Raw genomic sequence first — 19,728 nt, forward strand, 5'->3', positions numbered from 1 at the left:
TTCTTAGCACCACTCTGTCCTGGAAAACTTGTGTGTAGGGTGGATTCACCGAGAGAGCCTGCAGGTCGCTTATTCTACGGGCTGATGTAAGGGCCACTAAAATGATTGCTTTTAGGGTCAGAAATTTTATGGGGAGCTGATGTAACGGCTCATATGGTTCCTTTGTAAGGGCCTCTAGTACTAGGTTTAAATCCCAGGGGGCTATCCTGGGTATTGGAGTAGGCTTAGCCCTATGACAGGATTTGATGAATCTGGCTATCCATCTATTTGCTGCCAGGTTGCAGTTATAGAGAGCCCCTAATGCAGATACCTGAACCTTAAGCGTATTCACCGCTAACCCCAGCTGTAATCCTGCTTGTAAAAACTCCAAGATGGAACTAATCGGGGGTTCTTGTTCTAATGGCTTACCTAAGAACTGCAGGAATTTATTCCATGTTCTGCCGTAGATATTGGTTGTCACTGGTTTCCTACTCTTTAGCAGGGTGGCCACCAACCCGGTAGAGAACCCTCTACCCATTAGAAGCGACCTTTCAAATTCCACGCCGTCAGATGGAATCCTTTTTGACTTGTGCGTGGAATATCGGCCCCAGAACTAGAAGGTCCGGGATCTCAGGCAGAACCCATGGATCGGAAAGGGACATCTTTCGCAGTAGAGCAAACCAGGGCCTTTTTGGCCAAAATGGGGCTATCAGAATTACTCTGGCTCGATCGCTCCTGATCCTCTTGACTACTGTTGGGATCAGAGCGACTTGGGGGGGGGGGGGGGGGGGGCGCATAGGCCAGCTTTAAGTCCCACTGAATGTGCAAAGAATCCACTGCCCATGGATTTTCCCTCGGGTTTAGAGAGCAAAACTTTTGTGTTTGCCTGTTGTGCTTATTGGCAAAGAGGTCTATTACTGGTTCCCCCCAAAGCTGTGTTATTTTTGAACGGACCGATTCAGAACCCATTCTCCTTGCCTCAGAGTATTGCGGCTCAGGAAATCGGCCTCTATGTTTTCTGTCCCTTTTATGTGTAAAGCTGTTAAGGAGTGTAAGTGTTGCTCCGCCTTGCCCAAGATGTCATTTGCTGCTTTCATTAGGGAGTGTGATCTTGCCCCCCCTTGGTGGTTGATGTATGCCGCAGTCACTTTGTTGTCCGACATGATGCGGACATTGCGGCCCCTGAGTAGGGGAAAAAAGCGGGATAGGGCTTTGTTCACTGCCCACAATTCTCACAGATTGGAGGATGTCCTCCTTTCTTGAGGTGTCCAGGACCCCTGGCCTACACGACCCCTTAGGTGTGCCCCCCACCCCAAGGAGCTTGCATCGGTTAGAATCACATCTGTCACCTGATTGTCCCAAGGTATTCCTGTGGTCAGGTTTGTACTGTCCAGCCACCAGTTGAGAGTCTCTGGTCTCTAATGAAAGCTCCAGATGTCCTTCTAAATGCCCTTTTAGCGATCTTTGTGCTGATAGTATCTCCCACTGGAGTTGACGGGTTTGAAATTGGGCCCATCTGACTGCCGGAATACAGGACGTCAGGGTGCCCAGTAGAGACATCGCTTTCCTAAATGTCATCTGAGGTTGGTTTCGAGCAGACAAGGCCATGTTCCGTACCTTCTCTATTTTGGCCTCCGGAATCAGACACGCCTGCTGTTCTGAGTCCAGGATGAATCCTAGGAAGGTCTGTTGCTTTAGGGGATGTAATTTTGATTTTTTGAAATTTATTATCCTCCCTAATTCTTGTAGGGTGTCGGTCACCTGGCTTAACTGCAGAGTACATTGATTCTCTGAGTCGCCCACTATGAGAAAATCTTCCAGGTAGGGTATTATGATTGTATTGTGAATCCGGAGGAAGGCTGTTACTTCTGCTATGACCTTGGTGAAAATTCTCGGGGCTATGGATATGCCAAACGGAACGGCCCTGAATTGGAAATGTTTCAGTATGCCTTGGATATAAAGTGCTACCCTCAAGTATTTTTGGAAATCTGGATGGATAGGGATATGACAATATGCAACCTTCAGATCGACTACTGCCATAAAGCAATCTTGATGTAGTAGCTTTATGGCTGTAGTCACTGACTCCATTTTGAAGGTCTGATTCCCTATCCACGGATTGAGTCCTCTGAGGATTATAATTGCCCTGAACGATTGGTCCGGTTTCTTTATCAAAAAAAGTGGTGAGTAGAAGCCTTTCCCTTTCTGTGTGTCTGGGACTTCGTAAAGGACCTGTTTGTCTATTAGGTTCAGACTCTCCGCTTTTCTGATAGGGGTAACCACGAACATGGCTTTCGGCTGGTGAACAAAGGGGATTTTCAGGCCTTCTCTTAAGACGCTTAGGATGCAGGTATTGGAGATTTTTTCCCAGGCCTGGGAAAAGAGTGCCAATCCCCCCCCTACTGGAATACAGGCGTCATTGTGGTGATTTTTTTGAGGTGGAGGTACCCCCACCAAAAATAAATCCCAACTCTTTCTTTTGTCCTCCCATCTCCTTCTGTCGGCCGGAGAACTCCCCCTATTGAATCTTCCCCTCCGAAAGGGCTGTCTTCTCTGCTCTGTCGGGAACCTAGGGAAGCCTTTTTACCTGTCGCTTGCCTTTTCCAGAATATCATCTAGGTTCTTCCCGAATAAGAACTGACCATCACAGGGGAGGGAGCACAGTTTAGCTTTAGACTGCAGGTCTCCCGGACAGCCTTTAAGCCAAAGCGCTCGTCTAGCAGCATTTGATAATCCTGCCGCCCTAGCCGACAACCTCATGGAATCTGCCGAGGTGTGCTAAAAAAAGCTGCTGCTCCATGCAAGAGATACATATCCGCCAATATCTTGTCTCTTGGAACCCTTAATGCTAACTTTTCCTCCTACTGCTGCAGCCAGATCATCAGGGAGTGTGCCGTGCAGGTGCCTGCTATTGCCGGTTTTAAACCTCCCGCTGTTGCTTCCCATGCATGCCTCAGATATGAGTCTGCTTTCTTGTCTAGCGGGTCCCTAAGAACCCCTGAATCTTCCAGGGGCAGGGCCGATTTCTTAGAAGACCTGGATACCGCTGCGTCTATTTTTGGGACCTTGTCCCATACTTTGTGCTCAAAGGGGTATCGCCTCTTAAGAGGTGGAGGGAAGAGCCCCTGATTTTTCGGGTTTCCTCCACTCTCTCTCAATAAGTACCTGGATCTTCTCGTTCACTGGAAAGGTCCGTTTTTCTCTCTCTTGGAGCCCCCCAAACATAACGTCTTCTAGGGTTTTTGCCGTTTTTTCTTCCTGTAGGCCCATCGTTGTTCTAATGGCCTTTAGGAGAGCATCTGTGTCTTCCACCGGAAAACGCGGCTTACCCCGTGTCGCTGTCTGAGGAGTCTGAGGAGGGCAACTGTTCTGATTAAGATGAGACCGAAGAGGAATCTGAGGAAGAGCTAAGGGGATTCTTCCTATCCTTCCTCCCTTTTTTCAATAGGGTCTTAATTGAACCCTCCATTTCCGATCTAAGGGCCGATATCAGATTAGCCGCGAAACTAGGCACCTCTTCCGCCATAGTTCGCTGAATACAACTGGCGCAGAGGTCTTTCTGCCAGTCTCTCGCTAGGGCCGATTTACATATAGCACAGTCCCTATTTTTCTTGCTTCCTGCTTTTTTGGGCCTTCCCTATGGGGTCAAACATACACAGAGAAACCCTATTAACATAAATGCTAGCATTTACGAAGATCACTCACCACCCGTAATCAAGGGTACCGGACTAGGAGGTTGCATCCGAGCACGCAAGCTGTGCTCTCTTGATCTTGAGGATTCTCCCGACCTGCGGCTGGGGTGGCTGCTGCCTGAGCGGCTTCCATGTCTGCGGCCGGAGGGCTGTGAGGGTGGCAGGGACAAGGACCTCTCCTGCTCTGACTCCATACTTGCGCAGTTTGCCCTGCCACTGCTCCTCATTTAAATATGCCTCTGTCCCGGGGAATGCCGGACGACCGCTTCAGAAAGCCGGCATCGCACCCGGCGCCATGTTACCGTTGCCTAGTGCTGACGTCAGCCGGCGCGCACACAATCCTTTGCGCCGCCGTCAGAGGCCGGAAGGCGCCCGCGTCTCTCCCCTGCCTGACGCTTCGGGGATTGAGATGCGGGCGTGCGCGAGGGGAGGGCGGCGCGGTGGGGGCTTCCAGGAGCTACCGGGGATCCCACCTGCGCCCACACAAACCCGGAGCGCCTGGGGACTGTGCCTCCAGCACCCGACGGCCGGCGCTACAGGCAAGATACCTGTTCTTCCCGTGCCAAGACGGGGCTGGGTCCTTTTTTTTTATCTCTTTTTCTTCGCCCATGACAGGAACCCAACTGAAGCAGGGGAGAGGTGCCGCCCCTTATCTCAGTAGGTTTCTGTCCTGGCGGGGTGTATCCCTCTCAGGTGTGCTGTCATGGGTGAAGGGAAAATATACCTTTTTATCAAGTGTCTTTGGAGGAGCTTGTTCTCTTTATGGTGTTTTGTGTGCTTGGTTTCACAGTCCTCCGTGTTGTAACCTCTTTGCATTGTGGATATGTACAGCTATAGTTCTGTCCTCATCATTGTTAATCAGCCTATGTAAACAGGCCACTAAAGGCCCTGTCACACACAGTGATCTCGCTAGCAAGATAGCAGATTTTGTGACGCCACAGCGACCTCGCCAGCGAGATAGCTGTGTGTGACGGGGATCAGCGACCAGCTACCCGCTGACCGTGCAGCATCGGCCTGGGCCGTTTTTCGATCGCTGGTCTCTCGCTGGCCAGCGCACATCGCTGTGTGTGGCAGCGAGAGACCAGCGATCAGTGATGCTGGTTTCTAATGTAAACATCGGGTATCCAGGAGTCGCGCGGCTCTTAGATACCCGACGTTTACATTAAAAACCAGCGTCGCTGGTCCTGTCTCGAGACAGCTCACCAGCGATCAGCCCAACGATGTCCCAGCGATCCCTTTGTGTCGGATCGTTGGTGGGATCACTGGGACACAGTTTTGTGTAATGGGGGCTTAAGTGAACGCTAAACAGTGTGCTACAAAGTTGCTTAGCGCTCGTTAACAGGGTTCTCTGGGACTTTTATACCTATTCAAATTGGGGGCGGATCTGCAGTACCCCACTGCGGGGACTATATAACTGACAGATGTGCTGCTCTACAACTGATATCAATCCACCGCCAGCACTGGGAACTGCTGATGGGCAGGGGTGCAAGGTGTGGTACCCCCACTGATCAGATACTGATGACTGGTCCTAAGAATAGACCATCTAATATATAAAGCTCAATGTGGGTATGTATGTATGTATGTACCCTTATTCACATTCACCCCACTTGGCAAGTGAAAAGGTTTTAAATACTAGAGTAGGGACTGTCCCACAAGGGTTGCCGTGAGGTGGCGGGATGGCTTGTACATTATTTTGATCAAAATTATGTTTACTAAATACCCTTATTATTATTACCTTTATGCATTATTTGCAGTATATTTTTTACTTTTAGTTCAGGATATTTGTGTTTTTTGCTTTTTGTTTTCTCTGGTTAATGGTCATGTGTTAATATGCACTTACATTGTGCATACACATTAACTTACTTTTCTCAGTTCAGATTTGTTTTGTATTCATTTCATTGTGCATTCAGTGCATATATGGGTGTGACCGCCCTCTTTCTGAGCTGGGAAAGCCATCCAGTCTGGCCTAAGCTGTTACAAGTGGTTCAGCCGCTCGACCCTTATTCACATTCACGCCACTTGGCAAGTGAAAAGGTTTTAAATACTAGAGTAGGGACTGTCCCACAAGGGTTGCCGTGACGTGGCGGGATGGCTTGTACATTATTTTGATCAAAATTATGTTTACTAAATACCCTTATTATTATTATTACCTTTATGCATTATTTGCAGTATATTTTTTACTTTTAGATCAGGATATTTGTGTTTTTTGCTTTTTGTTTTCTCTGGTTAATGGTCATGTGTTAATATGCACTTACATTGTGCATACACATTAACTTACTTTTCTCAGTTCAGATTTGTTTTTTATGTATGTATGTATGTATGTATGTATGTATGTATGTATGTATGTATGTATGTATGTATGCATGTATGTCCGTCCGGGATTGGCATCCGCACCATCGCAGCTACAGCCACAAAATTTGGCACAGTCACACGTCTGGACCCCGAGAGCATCATAGGCTATGTTGTGAGGCGAAATTTTAAACCCGCGCGTTCCAATTCACCAAACAATTTTGCTCCTATCTACATAATGGGGAAAAGTGAAAGGAAAAGTGTTGGAGGCAAGTTGACAGCTGCCAGATGTGAACAAGGGGGACTTAAAGAATGAGAGCGATGGTGCCAAAGAGTATATACTGTACAGATGCTAAGGTGGGGCCCTGACATGGGATACTCACCACACACGGGGATATGAACACACACAAAAAGCGCCACACACTACCACGTGCTTCAATACATATACCACCCTCGGCACACATTTCACCACACATACACCAACCTCACCACAAGTCGAAACACAAAAGTTGCCACTCAAAACTCGCTACGCTGTCCCAGAGCTGTTTTAAAGATTAAAAATGAGCTGTGATTGGTTGCTATCAGCAACAGTTTTCCTTGTAGACAGTTGTGGTAACTGAGGCCTATTATTCTTATCATTTCTATGGTGTTATCGTCCTTCTGTAAAACTGGAAATAACACAATTTATTACCGTGCCAACACAGACCACCCTCTGACACAGACTGCAGGGGGAGCCCAGTATCACAGGATAGGATTAGATGCACGGTTTTTATGTCCAATATAATCATTATAATTTGTTATAACTAATTACAGTTGGTTACTATGCCCAGGCAACGCCGGGTTCTTCAGCTAGTAAATATATAAAAGTCCTGGACAACCCCTGTAAGGAGCAATATTGGCACATCTAAAGGAACAATTATATTTTCAGACAAATGTGAACTATGTCTAAATGTTGGGTGACTTTACTGCCGTGGTTCAGAAGGCAAGTAATGCAATTGTGTATTACAATAGGGCTTATTATTGGCTATATTACAATCATGACACGCTACCTGCAGTTCTACTTAACAGAACAGATGGCTATAGCATAATAAAGTATCCAAGTTGTTTTCTGTAAGACAGCATGGGGAAGGTTTTAATAGGTTTCTCTTTTAGTATAATTTGTCGTCGGCACTATACTAAACATTTCTCTGACCTGATAAGGATCGTGCATTTACTATAAAAATCCATGTCTGAATGGCTATATAGTACTTTATGAACTACTAACTCATTCTCTGCCTAGTTTGCAGAATTAATAGATCAGTGTCCCTCCCTCCTCCCTGCTGCAATATCACACTGCTCAGTACAAGCTGCAACTGTTAGTTAAGCTGGTTGGGAGGAGAGTGAATACACCGACTCATGGGCTATTTCAGTCTATTGCTGGCCACCTCTTAATATCAGGTCTACACAGCCAATCTGCTGTGAATTAGTCAAAAGAACCATCGGGTCAAACATTATTTGATAACGTGTACAGTTTATATTGTACATTTGTGTGACAAATCTGCTTATAAGTCTAATTCTGTTTTCACAGTCAAAATAGTAAAAGGATTTGAAACTGACTCCTGAACACAGAACCCATTTTCTGATTTCTAGCCCTACCTGCATTTATTTCTGCTTCATCGTAGACATCGACTTCCAGAAGTCGAATCAACATGCGATGGAGGATCCTAAGGAATTGCAAGTAGGCACCAGTCTTCCCAACCTTTAAAAAAAAATATAAATAAAAATAGTATGACAAAGCTCATCTCCAGGAACTTTACAATCCATTCTACAAACCTGTTTGGCACCAATATGTAACATGTATATTTCATATACATGTTAATACTCCCTGGAGATGTTGGAAGTTACAGACCGGTGGCAATTTTAAAATCACCAAACAGCATTAAAAATGTGCAGACAAACAATACTGTGTGAGAAATAACCTGTGGGGGTCCAGTCAGGAGTAGACGGCGCGGAGATATACTTCTGGTTCCCGTGGGCTCGCTTGAGTTCACAAAATCAGCATGATGCTGCCTGGCTGTTGTCCACGTTCTGTAGTAAAGTGACTGTTCTTCACTGCTCAAGTCTTTAGATATCATAGGCCTTAATGATCTTGACCAACTCACATCAGTATGGGGCAAAAGAGAAATTGTAGTGGGAGTTTGTCCATTTTTATGGCAAGCCAAGAGCTGATAAGTAGCCCGTGACAGAACTACGATACGGGGTAAGGCCAAGTTAAACGTCCTTTTCTTGTTCTCAGATTGGTGACCCCATTGATAAGCTTGTGATGACGAGGATGACAGTTTGGATGTTGTGCTGCTGGCCATTTGTGCCCCAAGAGAATCACATTCTGGTTTACAATCATTGGCTGTGGAATTGGGGTATGTGCCTTCATCCACCGAGCTGTTTGCCACATTGTGGAAGTCAAGGCTCGCTGGCTGCTTCAGAGTTTTGTCGGCTGCACTGGAAGAACTAACTCCATTTTCTGCAATTGAACCTAAAGCAAATAAAAGGCATTAAGGTTAAAAGGGTTCAAAATACTCTGATAAAGTGTTCCAAATGCTAGACAAAGTCTTTTCTAAAAATACTTCTACCATAAGTTACTATACAACTTTATTTTTGTGGTGGTAAAATGACCTCTTTAATAAAAATTTCATGAAAAAAAGTAATAGAATTAGACTCTACCCACAAAGGCAATTCAGTGCAGAAAAAAAAATCCTAACCTGAAGTTCCAGTGACTTCACTGCCAGTACTCGGAGGTCTGTCTAGGTCTATAAACAGCTCATCGGAGTCATTCTCAGTGGAGTTAACCTTATCAGTGTCTTTATCGCTTAAATCCAGAATGGTTGTGGGCTGTCGGATGACTTCTTTGGAAACATAGCAACAGGCCAGGCCAATTTCCTGTTCAAGGGCCGTTCGGGATAAAAAGCTGGAGTCAATCAGCCGGAGATCACAGTATTTCAGAGATCTGAAGCACAAAATTAATAGCACATTTATCACAGAGTAGAAAAAAAAAAATCATCATTTCCATCATGTACAACACAACTATAAATAAACTAATTCATCTACCTTGGGAAAGTTTCTCCAAGGGGATCCTTGCCAGTGAGAAATAAAATACAAGGTAGGCCTTCTAGATCCTTAAATGTTTTAGGGACCCAGTCTTCATCACATCCCCGCCATACCTAAAACAAAGCATTAATAGGATTAATGAATAATCAAACCATAAAATATTAAAATCACTCCAGCTTGATTTTAGTAGTTGTCCACCCTTTGGAGCTATTTTTTGTTTCATTAAAATGCCTAAAATTGGGGCTGAAAAAATAAAATCCAGTTACAAAAATGATTATATTAAAAATTTTGAACCGTTTGCTTTCTATAGCCTCTGTGTTGGACTGGGTTTTGCTTACTGCAAAATGAGATAAAACTGAGAATCAGTAAGTGAGCCAGCTACAACAATTTCACAAGGAGTTAGTAACTTCCGTCTTTGAGCGCCTCACATTTAGTACCACAGACCACATCAAAGTTGAAGGCGAAGGGAAACAAAGGCTGGTGCAGCGCTGGAGTCCTGGGTTCAAATCCCACCGCTGACAACATCTGCAAGGAGTTTGTATATTCTCCCTGTGTTTCTGTGGGTTTCCTCCCACATTTCAAAGACATACTGGCAGGGAATGTAGATTGTGAGCCCCATCGGGAACAGTGCCAATAATGGAATTAATGGCGCTATATAAATGAGTAAAATAAATATAATCTGCTACATTTTTAACGTAACCCAAATTGTGAAACAGATTTTCAGCCCCAAATACATGAATTTGAGTATAAAAAGAAAGCCCCAGTGACCAAATGTGAAAGTTGCATGATTTTTTAAATTCACATAACATGAGAATAAAAGAAAAACAAAAAACTTAAGAGCAAATACTTGATTTAAACAATGTCTTTTATGTAGTTTTCACACATACCCCATCCTCCGGATTTTTTTTTTTTTTTAGCTAAAACTGGCCATTTGCTTACAATGTTCCAATGTGTGGCAAAATAAAGCAAACCGTGCAAAGTCAGGCAAAATTAGATAAAGTAGCACCAAATTTGTCATTTATGCAGGACCACTAAATCTACCGGTGACTAAAAGTTAGTCAATATCCAACTACATTAATGAGATTTTCCTTAAAAAAATTTCCTCACCTTTAGTCTGGTAATAAAGTGTTTGGCAACACAGAGTTCGGAAGAAGGATTTCCAAGCAGCACCTCAAAACGATACTGCAGCCCTAGCTTGTCTCTCACTTCCTGCAATCTTTCCTTGGCCAAGATTGCCAGCTGGAGTGAAGGAACCCGGATGAGGAGCATGTGTCCGTGCCCACTCTTGTCCTTTCCAGGGGAGCTGAGGAGGTCGTCCACGATGCTCAGTGTCTCCGGAGTAGTGTGATCTCTCAGTGACGCCATGGTAGTTAGAGCCATAAGAGCTTCACAATACTGCTGAATGAGGAGGTAGCACCGTATCACCATGCTGTGCAACTTTGGGTGCCTGCAACAAAAGATGAGGATTTTTTCATTGGCTGTCTCAGGAATGGAGGTAATACAAATTGGTTTTAACTGTGTGTCTTTTACTATCTATGTACCAAATTTATCAAGTAATTGCATCACCTTTCCAGTAATGTGTTCACCATCTTCTCAAATGTTTCGTCACATCTAAGAAGCGGACTTGTTATGCCCCACTGTAGAGATTTACTGTATTCATTGATTCCAAAGTAAAGCTTATCTTGATTCGCTTCTTGCTCCTAAAAGATAGAACGAGGATGACATTTACACTCTTAAATGAAGTTTTTTTTTTTTTTTTCTAAACAGTCTCTATTGAGTGTAATACAAAGTATACATATAATGTCCAATAGCATAACTGAACATTTATGCAATATTATTATCATTAGACTGCATTTTTCAACTATAACCCCCCCCCATCCTTCCCCCTCCTCCCCCCACTCTTAATGAAGTTTTAAGAGTTCCCATGAATAACTACTATGCTAAAAATACTGACCGGCTGTTAAAAGCCATATACAATATACAGCATTTCTATCAGATAATACACATCAGTTCTTAAATCCTCCTTATCTAAGCTGCTGAGGGCAGGCTGTAGTAAGATTCAGTCTCCTTCCCCTTCTGGCAACTGTCAATATGGTAGATTTTACTAATCTTTTATTTTAGCTATATTGCCATGTATCAGCAGATGCTCTGGTCCTTGCCACCAAGGCAGAAAGCAATTTCTATAATCTATTCTATAGTTAGAAAATCTCTATGCAAGGAACTGCCAGTGTGTAGAGTGACTGGGCATACGTCAACACTGCTGAAGCTGAATCGTTAAAATCAAAATCAGTAGTACCACAAAAAGTCACTGCAACCCAGGTCTAATGGTATAAGCGTTAAAACACCAGGCAGTACCATCCCATGCATGTTTACCATAGGTAAAGGGAACATTCTGATTGCTGAAGGTTCCACTTATGGGACTCAAAACTATCCAGAGAAGAGCTCTGGAACACCATTAGAGGTGCACATGCTAGACCTCCACTCCATTAAGTGTCTATGGGACTGCCGGAAATACTGCTGTGTTTTATGGAAGTCCCATAGGCAATGAATGGAGCAGAGGTCAAGAAAATGCACAGATGATCCACCCAAGAGGATATTCTGCAAAACCTAGTTCCTGAGCTCCAAAGTCCCATTCCTGATTTCTGGGGGTCCCATCAGTTGTACCCCCAACACTACATTATCCCCCATCTTGATAATAACCCTTTAAAGGGTAATACGTCACGTACATGTAGTCCAATTTGTGGACAGCATGGAATAAAAAGTTCAGTAGAATGTTCTATAAAGTATTGTGAAAAAAAACTTCTGCAAGAAAGAAAACTGCAAAGTTAGAATGGTTACAAAAGGTTGAAATTTAGGATATTTTCAATGAATAAAATGCAAAGCAAATGAGCAGAAGAGAAAAATCTGATTACCCTTTGCATTCAAAACCACATCAATTCTCCTAGGTACTCTTAAGGGCCTGTCACACTAAGCGATATCGCTAGCAATATCGCTATAACGTCACTGGTTTTTGTGACGTTATAGCGATATTGCTAGTGATATCGCTATGTCTGATACTTACCTCCGACCGCTCCCCCGCTGCTGATCGCGCGAGAACGTCCTGGACTGTTTCTCGTCGTCAGCTTCCTGCTGTGACGACAAGCGACGCATGGACGCGGGCGGGAGGACGTAAGGATCGCCTCGTCTGACAGGTAAGTAGCGACCCCCGACCCCTGCGATGTCGCTGGCGAGATCTGCCCGTGTGGCAGCTCACTAGCGACCACTTAGCGATGTACCAGCGATCCTGACCGCGTCATATCGCTGGTCGGGATCGCTGGTACCGCTAAGTGTGACAGTACCTTTACACAAAGTCAAGGATTTTATAGCATTATAGTCATATGTATAAGTAATCAAATATACCAAGCAGGTGGTAATGATCATTATCATATGCTAGTTGATAAACAGTCATTAATAGAAACTGCTGCGCTTAAGGCTTTATACTAGATAGGGAGCAGCCAAACTGCTACAAAAAGTGAGGTTGTGGAAGACAGTTTCATGTCAAAGATGATAGACCATGCCAAGACTGACCACATCAAGAAGACATTCGTTCTACTGCATCAGCAAGATCTCTCCCAGGCAATCATTTGAAAGCAGACTTAGGGCCCCATCACACATCGCGACTCACCAGCGATCCCGACAACGATATGAACTTGTCAGGATCGCTGGCGTGTCGCTACATGATCGCTGGTGAGCTGCCAAACAGGCAGCTTCACCAGCGATCAGGATAGCGACACGCAGGTAACCAGCGACGCACGTCACTTAGTTACCCGCATTGTACGTTAAGATACCAGCATGCTGGTGCAGGGAGCTGGTAACCAAGGTAAACATCGGGTTTCTAAGTGGCGCGCAGAACTTAGAAACCCAATGTTTACCTTGGTTACCAGCTCCCTGCACTAGCGCGCTGGTATCTAACATACACATCGGGTTTCTAAGCGCCGCGCGGCACTTAGAAACCTGATGTTTACCTTTGTTACTAGCGTCCAGTTCGCTGGTCTCCCGCCTGCCACACGCAGAGATGCGTGCTGGCCAGCAGCAGACCAATGATCAAAAAAATGTCAAGGCCATTCCAGCACGATCAGCGATACCCGGCAGGGGGGCCGGTCGCTGATAAGCGTAACACACCGCGATATCGCTGGTGAGATCGCTGTTGCGTCACAAAACTTGTGACTCAGCAGCGATCTCGCTAGCGAGATCGCTGTGTGTGACGGGAGCTTTAGGTTTTAAAATGGGTCATTCAAGCTTTTGAAGCACCAACAAGAAATGGGCACCACAGAGTTATAAATGCAGTGGTTGACCAAGAAAACTTAGTTCAGCAGCTGAAAGACCCATCAGGCTTTCCTTCCTTTGAAATCAGGAAATGCCCAACACTGCCATCAACTCAAAACTAGCAGCAATTAATGACCCCTAGCTACACCCATCTACTAGTCAGTGAAATCTGGCCAAAAGTAGTCTTCATGGAAGAATCACGGCCAAAAAAATACAAACAAAAAAAAAAACAAAACACATTTTCAACAGACAAGGCCAAGTGGCTCAACTATGAATGAAAACATAGCAACTGGAGTGCAAACAAATGGCATTAGGTGCTCTGAATGGATGAGTCAAATTTTAAATATTTGGCTTTAACACAAGAAATGGCCGGAGTGAGCCTCCCAACCCCCTGGAGGAGGCGTGGGCGGAGGCCAACATGACGGGGGGTTGGAAGTTAGTGAGGGAAGGGGAAGGGTTAAAGGGGAGGAGGAGCTAAGGGGTATTTAAGGCAGGGTCTGGGGGGTGCCCGCCCTCTGTTCCTGTTTTCCCAGCTCCTGAACAGTCCAACAACTTACCAGGATGTCGGGAGTGGACCAGGCCTTGGACAGACTGCGGGCGGCAGCGGCAGGGCAGCCTCCTGGCTGGCTGGAGGCGCAGGTGGCCGGCCTGCTTCAACGAGCGCCGGGGCGGGCCGAGGTGAGAGAACGGAAGCCCCGGCGGGCGCGGCCTCCAGAGCGGCTATCCTCCGACACCGCTTCCCCGGCCTCGCGTCGCCGTCGGAGCCCCTCCCGGGACCCTCCAGGCCGCGCGACGCTGCCTTCCCCGTCTGGGGGTGCGCAGCCTGGGAGGAATCCTCTCACGCGGCGAGGCCCTGCGGTGGCGTCCGGACCTTCGCCCCGGGGCCGGAAGGGGGCGGGGCCGGCGCACGCCCGACTTCCGGCAGCACCAGGTCCTTCGGGGGGCCGTAGCGGTGGTGGACGTGGCGCGTGGCCTGCCTCGGCGGGCGCTTCGGCCACCGGCAGAGTGGCAGCCTGCCAGGCGGCAGGGCCGAGTCGGGTCGTGTCCCCCAGCGGCGGGGGGGGGGGGGGGGGAACTAGCTGGAACGGGGGGGGGGCGCTGCTGCGGTGCCCCTGCAGCGGCGCTTGCCTCTGACCCCCTGAGAATGTGCCACAGCCCTATGGCTGCAGCGGGACCGGAGGGCAGCCCGGCGGAGTCGGGGCCGGCTGCCAGAAGATTGGAGCGGAGGACACTGTCGGGCTCCCAGTTGCCGTGGGGGGCCCTGAGCGACCGGGTGCCTCACGATGGCTTGGCTGAATTGACTCTCGGCGGGGGGGAGGCAGGAGCCTTCATTTGTGGAGGTGCCGCGGTCCAGTTCCGTCGGGGGGTTCAGGCCTCCTACCCCGGCTCAGTCTGCAGGGGTGTTCGGGCCGCAACAACGAGGCGGTGAGTTCGCCACCGGGAGGCGCGAGGTGCATGAGGCGTCTGGGGATCCAGGATTTCCGGCTGGAGGGCACACAGCCCCCTCGCAGCCCGGTGAGTATGCGTCTATGTCCCCTGTTTGTCACCCGCTTTTGTCACCCGCTTTTGTCTTCGTCAGTGGTGGTAGGGGGCCCCTTAGCAGAGTCCGGGGGCGGTGGGGTTGAGGCTGGTTTGAGCAGTTCAGGGTCGGCCGGGGGAGTATGTGATATGTTGGATGTGCGCAGCTTGCTTTTACGTTTGGAGCGGGGTTTTGTTGGGTCGTCACCGGTAGCAGCGTGGGTTGGGCCACAGGGTGGCGGGTTGGCGGGTCAGGGCGCGGCTGCGTCGGGCCCTTGTGTTGGCACGCCGGTGTCAGTGCAAACCGAGAAGGAAAAGGAGTGTCGTGTGCATCTGGATGATCGGGCACATGGCGTGGTGTATGTGTGTTTTGAAGGTTCGTTGGGGGCCCATCTGAAAAAGGAGGTGAAAGAGCGAATTTGGAAGGATGAATATGTGGAAATATTTTCGCTATTGCCTCTTGAGAAGTTTAATTTGGACAAAAGAAAGAGGATAGCAAAAAGGAAGAGGACGAAAAGCGGAGGTGGCGCTTGATTCCTCAGACATTTGTAAATTGGCAGCAGGCGTTTGCCATTTTGGCGAGTGTTATCGGGGAACAGGCCCCTGATAATTGCTCCGCGTTATTTTGTTATTTGGATGCTATCGGGGAGGCTTATAGAGTTTATGGCGGTCAGGCGTGGCTGCGGTATGACGAGCAGTTTAGTCAGAAGAAAGCTGTGCGTCCGGCTATCCGCTGGGACCAAAAAGACATTGGCTTGTGGATGCGTGTGATAGCGCAAAATAAGTCTGGGAGTTCCTTTCTTGGGGGGGCTGGAAGCACCAGCCAGAATAGCGACACTGCCGGCTCTACGAGTGGTGGGGGTCAAGGGCAGTCGGGAACGCACAAGGCGGGTGTGTGCTGGCAGTTTAATGACGGCCAGTGTAAGTTTGGGGCCAACTGTAAATTTAAACACCTCTGCTCAAACTGCAACGGTACTTCACACGGGGCATCAAAGTGTTTCAAGAAAGGGAAGTCCAAATCGGGCGGGGGTAATTCGCAAGGGGGAGACTCCAGTGAATCTGGAAAGGATGGTCCCCTATCTAAATAGATACCCTGATAGGGTAAGAGCGGGGCTGTTGTATTCAGGTTTTCAGGAGGGTTTTCGGATTCCGGGTCCTCCGGTTGAAATCCCGTTTGTTTTAAAAAATTTGCGCTCTGCTTTGGAGCATCCGTCAGTTGTTTCGGAGAAGATCCAGAAAGAAGTTTCATTGGGGCGCATGGCGGGCCCTTTCGTGTCCCCTCCTTTTCCGAATCTGGTCGTTTCCCCGTTGGGGGTGGTTCCGAAGAAGGAGCCCAATAAGTTTCGGCTCATTCAGCATTTGTCTTACCCACGGGGGAGGTTGGTTAACGACGGTATCGATCCGGAGATTTGTTCAGTGGTATACTCTTCATTTGATGAAGCGGCGAGTTGGGTCCGGAAATGTGGTCGCGGGGCCCTTATGGCTAAGACTGATGTTGAATCCGCTTTTCGTTTGCTTCCGGTTCACCCAGACAGCGTGAGGTTGTTGGGCTGTTTCTGGGAAGACAGGTTTTTTGTAGATAGGCGTTTACCTATGGGTTGTTCCTTGTCTTGTGCGTATTTTGAGGCTTTTAGTTCTTTTCTTGAGTGGGTCGTGTGCGACGTCTCTGGTTGTGACTCGATAGTTCATTATTTGGACGATTTCTTGTGCATTGGCCCGGCGGATTCTTCACGTTGTCTCAGGATTTTGAAAGCGATTGAGTGGGTGGCGGATCGGTTTGGGGTTCCGCTGGCGCCCGGAAAAACTGAGGGCCCCAGTACGTGTTTGCGTTTTCTGGGGATCGTCATCGATACTGTTGAATGGGAATTTCAGTTGCCGGAGGACAAGCTTGATGATTTGAGGTCTGAGGTGGTTCGTGCACGTCGGTTGCGGAAAATATCGTTGCGGGACCTTCAGTCGCTGTTGGGAAAGCTTAACTTCGCTTGTCGGGTGATGCCGATGGGTCGAGTTTTTTCACGTAGGCTGGCTAGCGCTACTTCGGGGGTTTGGGCTCCTCATCATTTTGTGAGATTGTCGGCGGAGCTCAGGGCCGATTTGGTGGTTTGGGAGTCCTTTTTGGAGAAGTACAACGGTCGTTCGTTGGTAATGACTGATGTGGTTTGTAACGATGCTTTGGATTTGTTTATGGATGCGGCAGGCGGATTTGGTTTTGGTGCCTATTTGGGAGGGCAATGGTGTGCCGCTCAGTGGCCTGCTGCTTGGGTTTCGGCGGAGTTGGTGCGTAACATCACGTTGTTGGAGATTTTTCCGATTCTGGTGGCTGTTCATTTGTGGGGTCAGGAGTTTCGGAATCGGCGCGTTCGTTTCAATTGCGACAACATGGGGGTTGTGAGCGCGATTAATGGTCTTACTGCATCGTCCCCTCCGGTGGTCAGAGTTTTGCAGAAGTTGGTGCTAGCATGTTTGTCTTTGAATGCGCATGTGACGGCGACGCATGTGCCTGGAGTGAAGAACGAGATAGCTGACTCTCTCGCTTACAGTGGGATCATTTTCGTACCTTGGCCCCGGAGGCAGAGTTCGAGGGTCTGATTTGTCCGGAGGAATTGTGGAGGGTGGCTTACGAGCCGCGGAGTCACTGATCGTATCGTCTTTGGCACCAAAAACCTGGGAGGTCTACCGGAATGTGTGGTGTACGTGGGAAGAGGTCCTTACGGCTGGCTCCACCAGTGGGGTCAGGCTTGAGCAAGAGGGTCTGTTGTTGTCATGGTTGGGGCAGGGCGCAAACGAAGGTTGGTCTCGGGCAAAGGTGACACGTTTGTTGGCCGGATTGTCTTTCGGTTTTCGGTTGCGCGGGTACAGGGATCTGACAAACGTTTTTGGTTAGACAGGCGGTGAAAGGTTTTCACCGTTTTCGGGGGGGGTGATTTAAGGCGGCCCGTGCCGTTTAATATGCTTGAGCAATTGGGACTGGTTCTGGGATCGGTATGCGCGGATGGTTATGAGGTTGCGTTGTTTCGTCTGGCTTTTTCCTTTGCATTTTTTGGGGCACTGCGGATTGGGGAACTCGTGTCTCACAATAAAGAGTCTGTGGGCGGGTTGTTAGCCAGGGATGTGACTGACTTCTCAGGGCGTCGAGTTTTGGCTACGTAGGTCAAAAACGGACCAGTCTGGGAAAGGCCGTCGAGTTGTGTTGGGTGTTGTGTCTGGTTCCGGAATGTGTCCGGTTCAGTGTTTGCGTAGATTTTGGGACCTTCGTCCTAGTCTGGGCGGATCTTTGTTGTGTCACGCAGACGGTGGAAGTCTGTCTCGATATCAGTTTGGCGCAGTGTTTAAGAAGTCAATTCGGTGTTTGGGATTGGATGATTCTAGGTTTGCTTCTCATTCTTTTCGGATTGGTGCGGCGACTGAGGCAGCTGAGCGTGGTTTGGGTCCCTCTTTCATACAGCGCATCGGCGGGTGGAGGTCTAATCGTTATCGTAGTTATGTTCGGCCTTCAGGTGTGCAGGAGGTGTGCCCGGTCGGTGTGGTCCATGGGGTAGATTAAATGTTACAAGTATTGGAGCGTTTTCTTTGCGATATGTTTCTGTGAGTGTCGTTTTGTGTTTCAGGTACGGAACCGCTGCTGGTCTGGATATTCGGTCACTCCTTTGTTTACTGGGGAGCGGTGAGAGCCGATGTCAGGAACGACGGCAGACAGTTGGGAATTTCCAGATCGGCGGCGGTGGTGCAGTTTTAGGGGCCTGGTGTGGCGTCGGGTGTTGCCGGAAATTCACGAGTGCGTTCGTTTGGACCGGGCGCCAGATGTTCTCGTTATTCATGCTGGGGGTAATGATTTGGCTGTCCGTCCCTTCCGGGAGTTGATCAAGGATATTAAGCAAGATTGTTTGCGGTTGTGGGTGACTTATCGGGAAGTCACGATTGTGTGGTCGGAGATCGTGCCACGCAGGCGTTGGCGGTCCATGAGATCGTTGGAAAAGGTCAACAGAGCGGTGTCCGCTTTTATAGTTAAAAACGGGGGAGTTGCCGTGCGACATTTTGATTTGGAGAAGGGTGAGGGCGATTACTGGTTGGCGGACGGGATTCACTTGAATGCAGTGGGTTCCGATATTTGGGCCCTTGCCCTTCAGGAGGGTATAGAGAAGGCTGTCGCTTGGCGGGTTGTGGGGGTCTCGGGTCATTGAGGCGTTCAAAGGCCCCTCGTTGTGGCGGTTTTGGGGGAGGGGGAGTCCTTGAAGTCGGTGGAAATTGGTTTTGGAGACTTTGTGGGTAGGGTCTCCTTCGTTTAAAGGTATGCTGGTCGTGATCTGGTGAAAGGTGGATGGGGAGTTTTCCGTCGGAAGAGGGCGGATCCCCAAGGAGTTTGTGGACAACATCTATTGGTGTGCTGGTGCTCCCGAGCCTGTGGGGTAACGGCTGGGAGCAAATGGTCGGGGGTTGTTCACAATATTTGGACTATTTCACCACGATCTTGTGGCTTCAAGGACTTCTCCTTCCAGGGTTAAATTCATTGTACTCATGTTGTTTATGATACAGTGTTTATTGTTATAATAAAAGGCTGCTGTGGCCATAAAATTCCAAAAGAAATACCGGTGTCTGTGTATTAGTGGGCGCCGAGGTGGGGGTGGTCATTTTATGGTCACGGTGGGGTTTTTGGGGGTAAGTCAAGATGGTTGATATCCCCTTACGAGGTAAATACTTGACAATACCAACGTCAAGTAAATTTGATTATTGAAGGGCTGTGGAGCGTACAACTAAGTGTCATAGAATCATAGAATGGTAGAGTTGGAAGGGACCTCCTGGGCCATCTGGTCCAACCCCCTGCTCAAAGCAGGATTCGCTAAATCATCCCAGTTAGATGTCTGTC

The 19,728-nt window shown here is 48.0% G+C and overlaps 1 protein-coding gene across 5 annotated transcripts in view; it reads right to left on the bottom strand.

The window, feature by feature from the left end:
• GREB1L (GREB1 like retinoic acid receptor coactivator) overlaps positions 1 to 19,728 on the bottom strand; it is a 180,903-nt gene that overhangs the window by 15,504 nt on the left and 145,671 nt on the right. For all 5 annotated transcript variants that reach the window (XM_073550862.1, XM_073550860.1, XM_073550859.1 and 2 more), the window contains 6 exons: positions 10,608 to 10,741; positions 10,149 to 10,488; positions 9,042 to 9,154; positions 8,696 to 8,940; positions 7,916 to 8,469; positions 7,593 to 7,695 (listed from right to left, as the gene is read on the bottom strand). In XM_073550862.1, coding sequence (XP_073406963.1) covers positions 7,593 to 7,695; positions 7,916 to 8,469; positions 8,696 to 8,940; positions 9,042 to 9,154; positions 10,149 to 10,488; positions 10,608 to 10,741 — 1,489 coding nt within the window. The remainder of the gene's footprint in view (positions 1 to 7,592; positions 7,696 to 7,915; positions 8,470 to 8,695; positions 8,941 to 9,041; positions 9,155 to 10,148; positions 10,489 to 10,607; positions 10,742 to 19,728) is intronic.

Source organism: Dendrobates tinctorius, unplaced genomic scaffold (genome assembly GCF_039654945.1).
Source record: "Dendrobates tinctorius isolate UK_male_01 unplaced genomic scaffold, ASM3965494v1 ptg000171l, whole genome shotgun sequence".
NCBI classification, from domain to species: domain Eukaryota; kingdom Metazoa; phylum Chordata; class Amphibia; order Anura; family Dendrobatidae; genus Dendrobates; species Dendrobates tinctorius.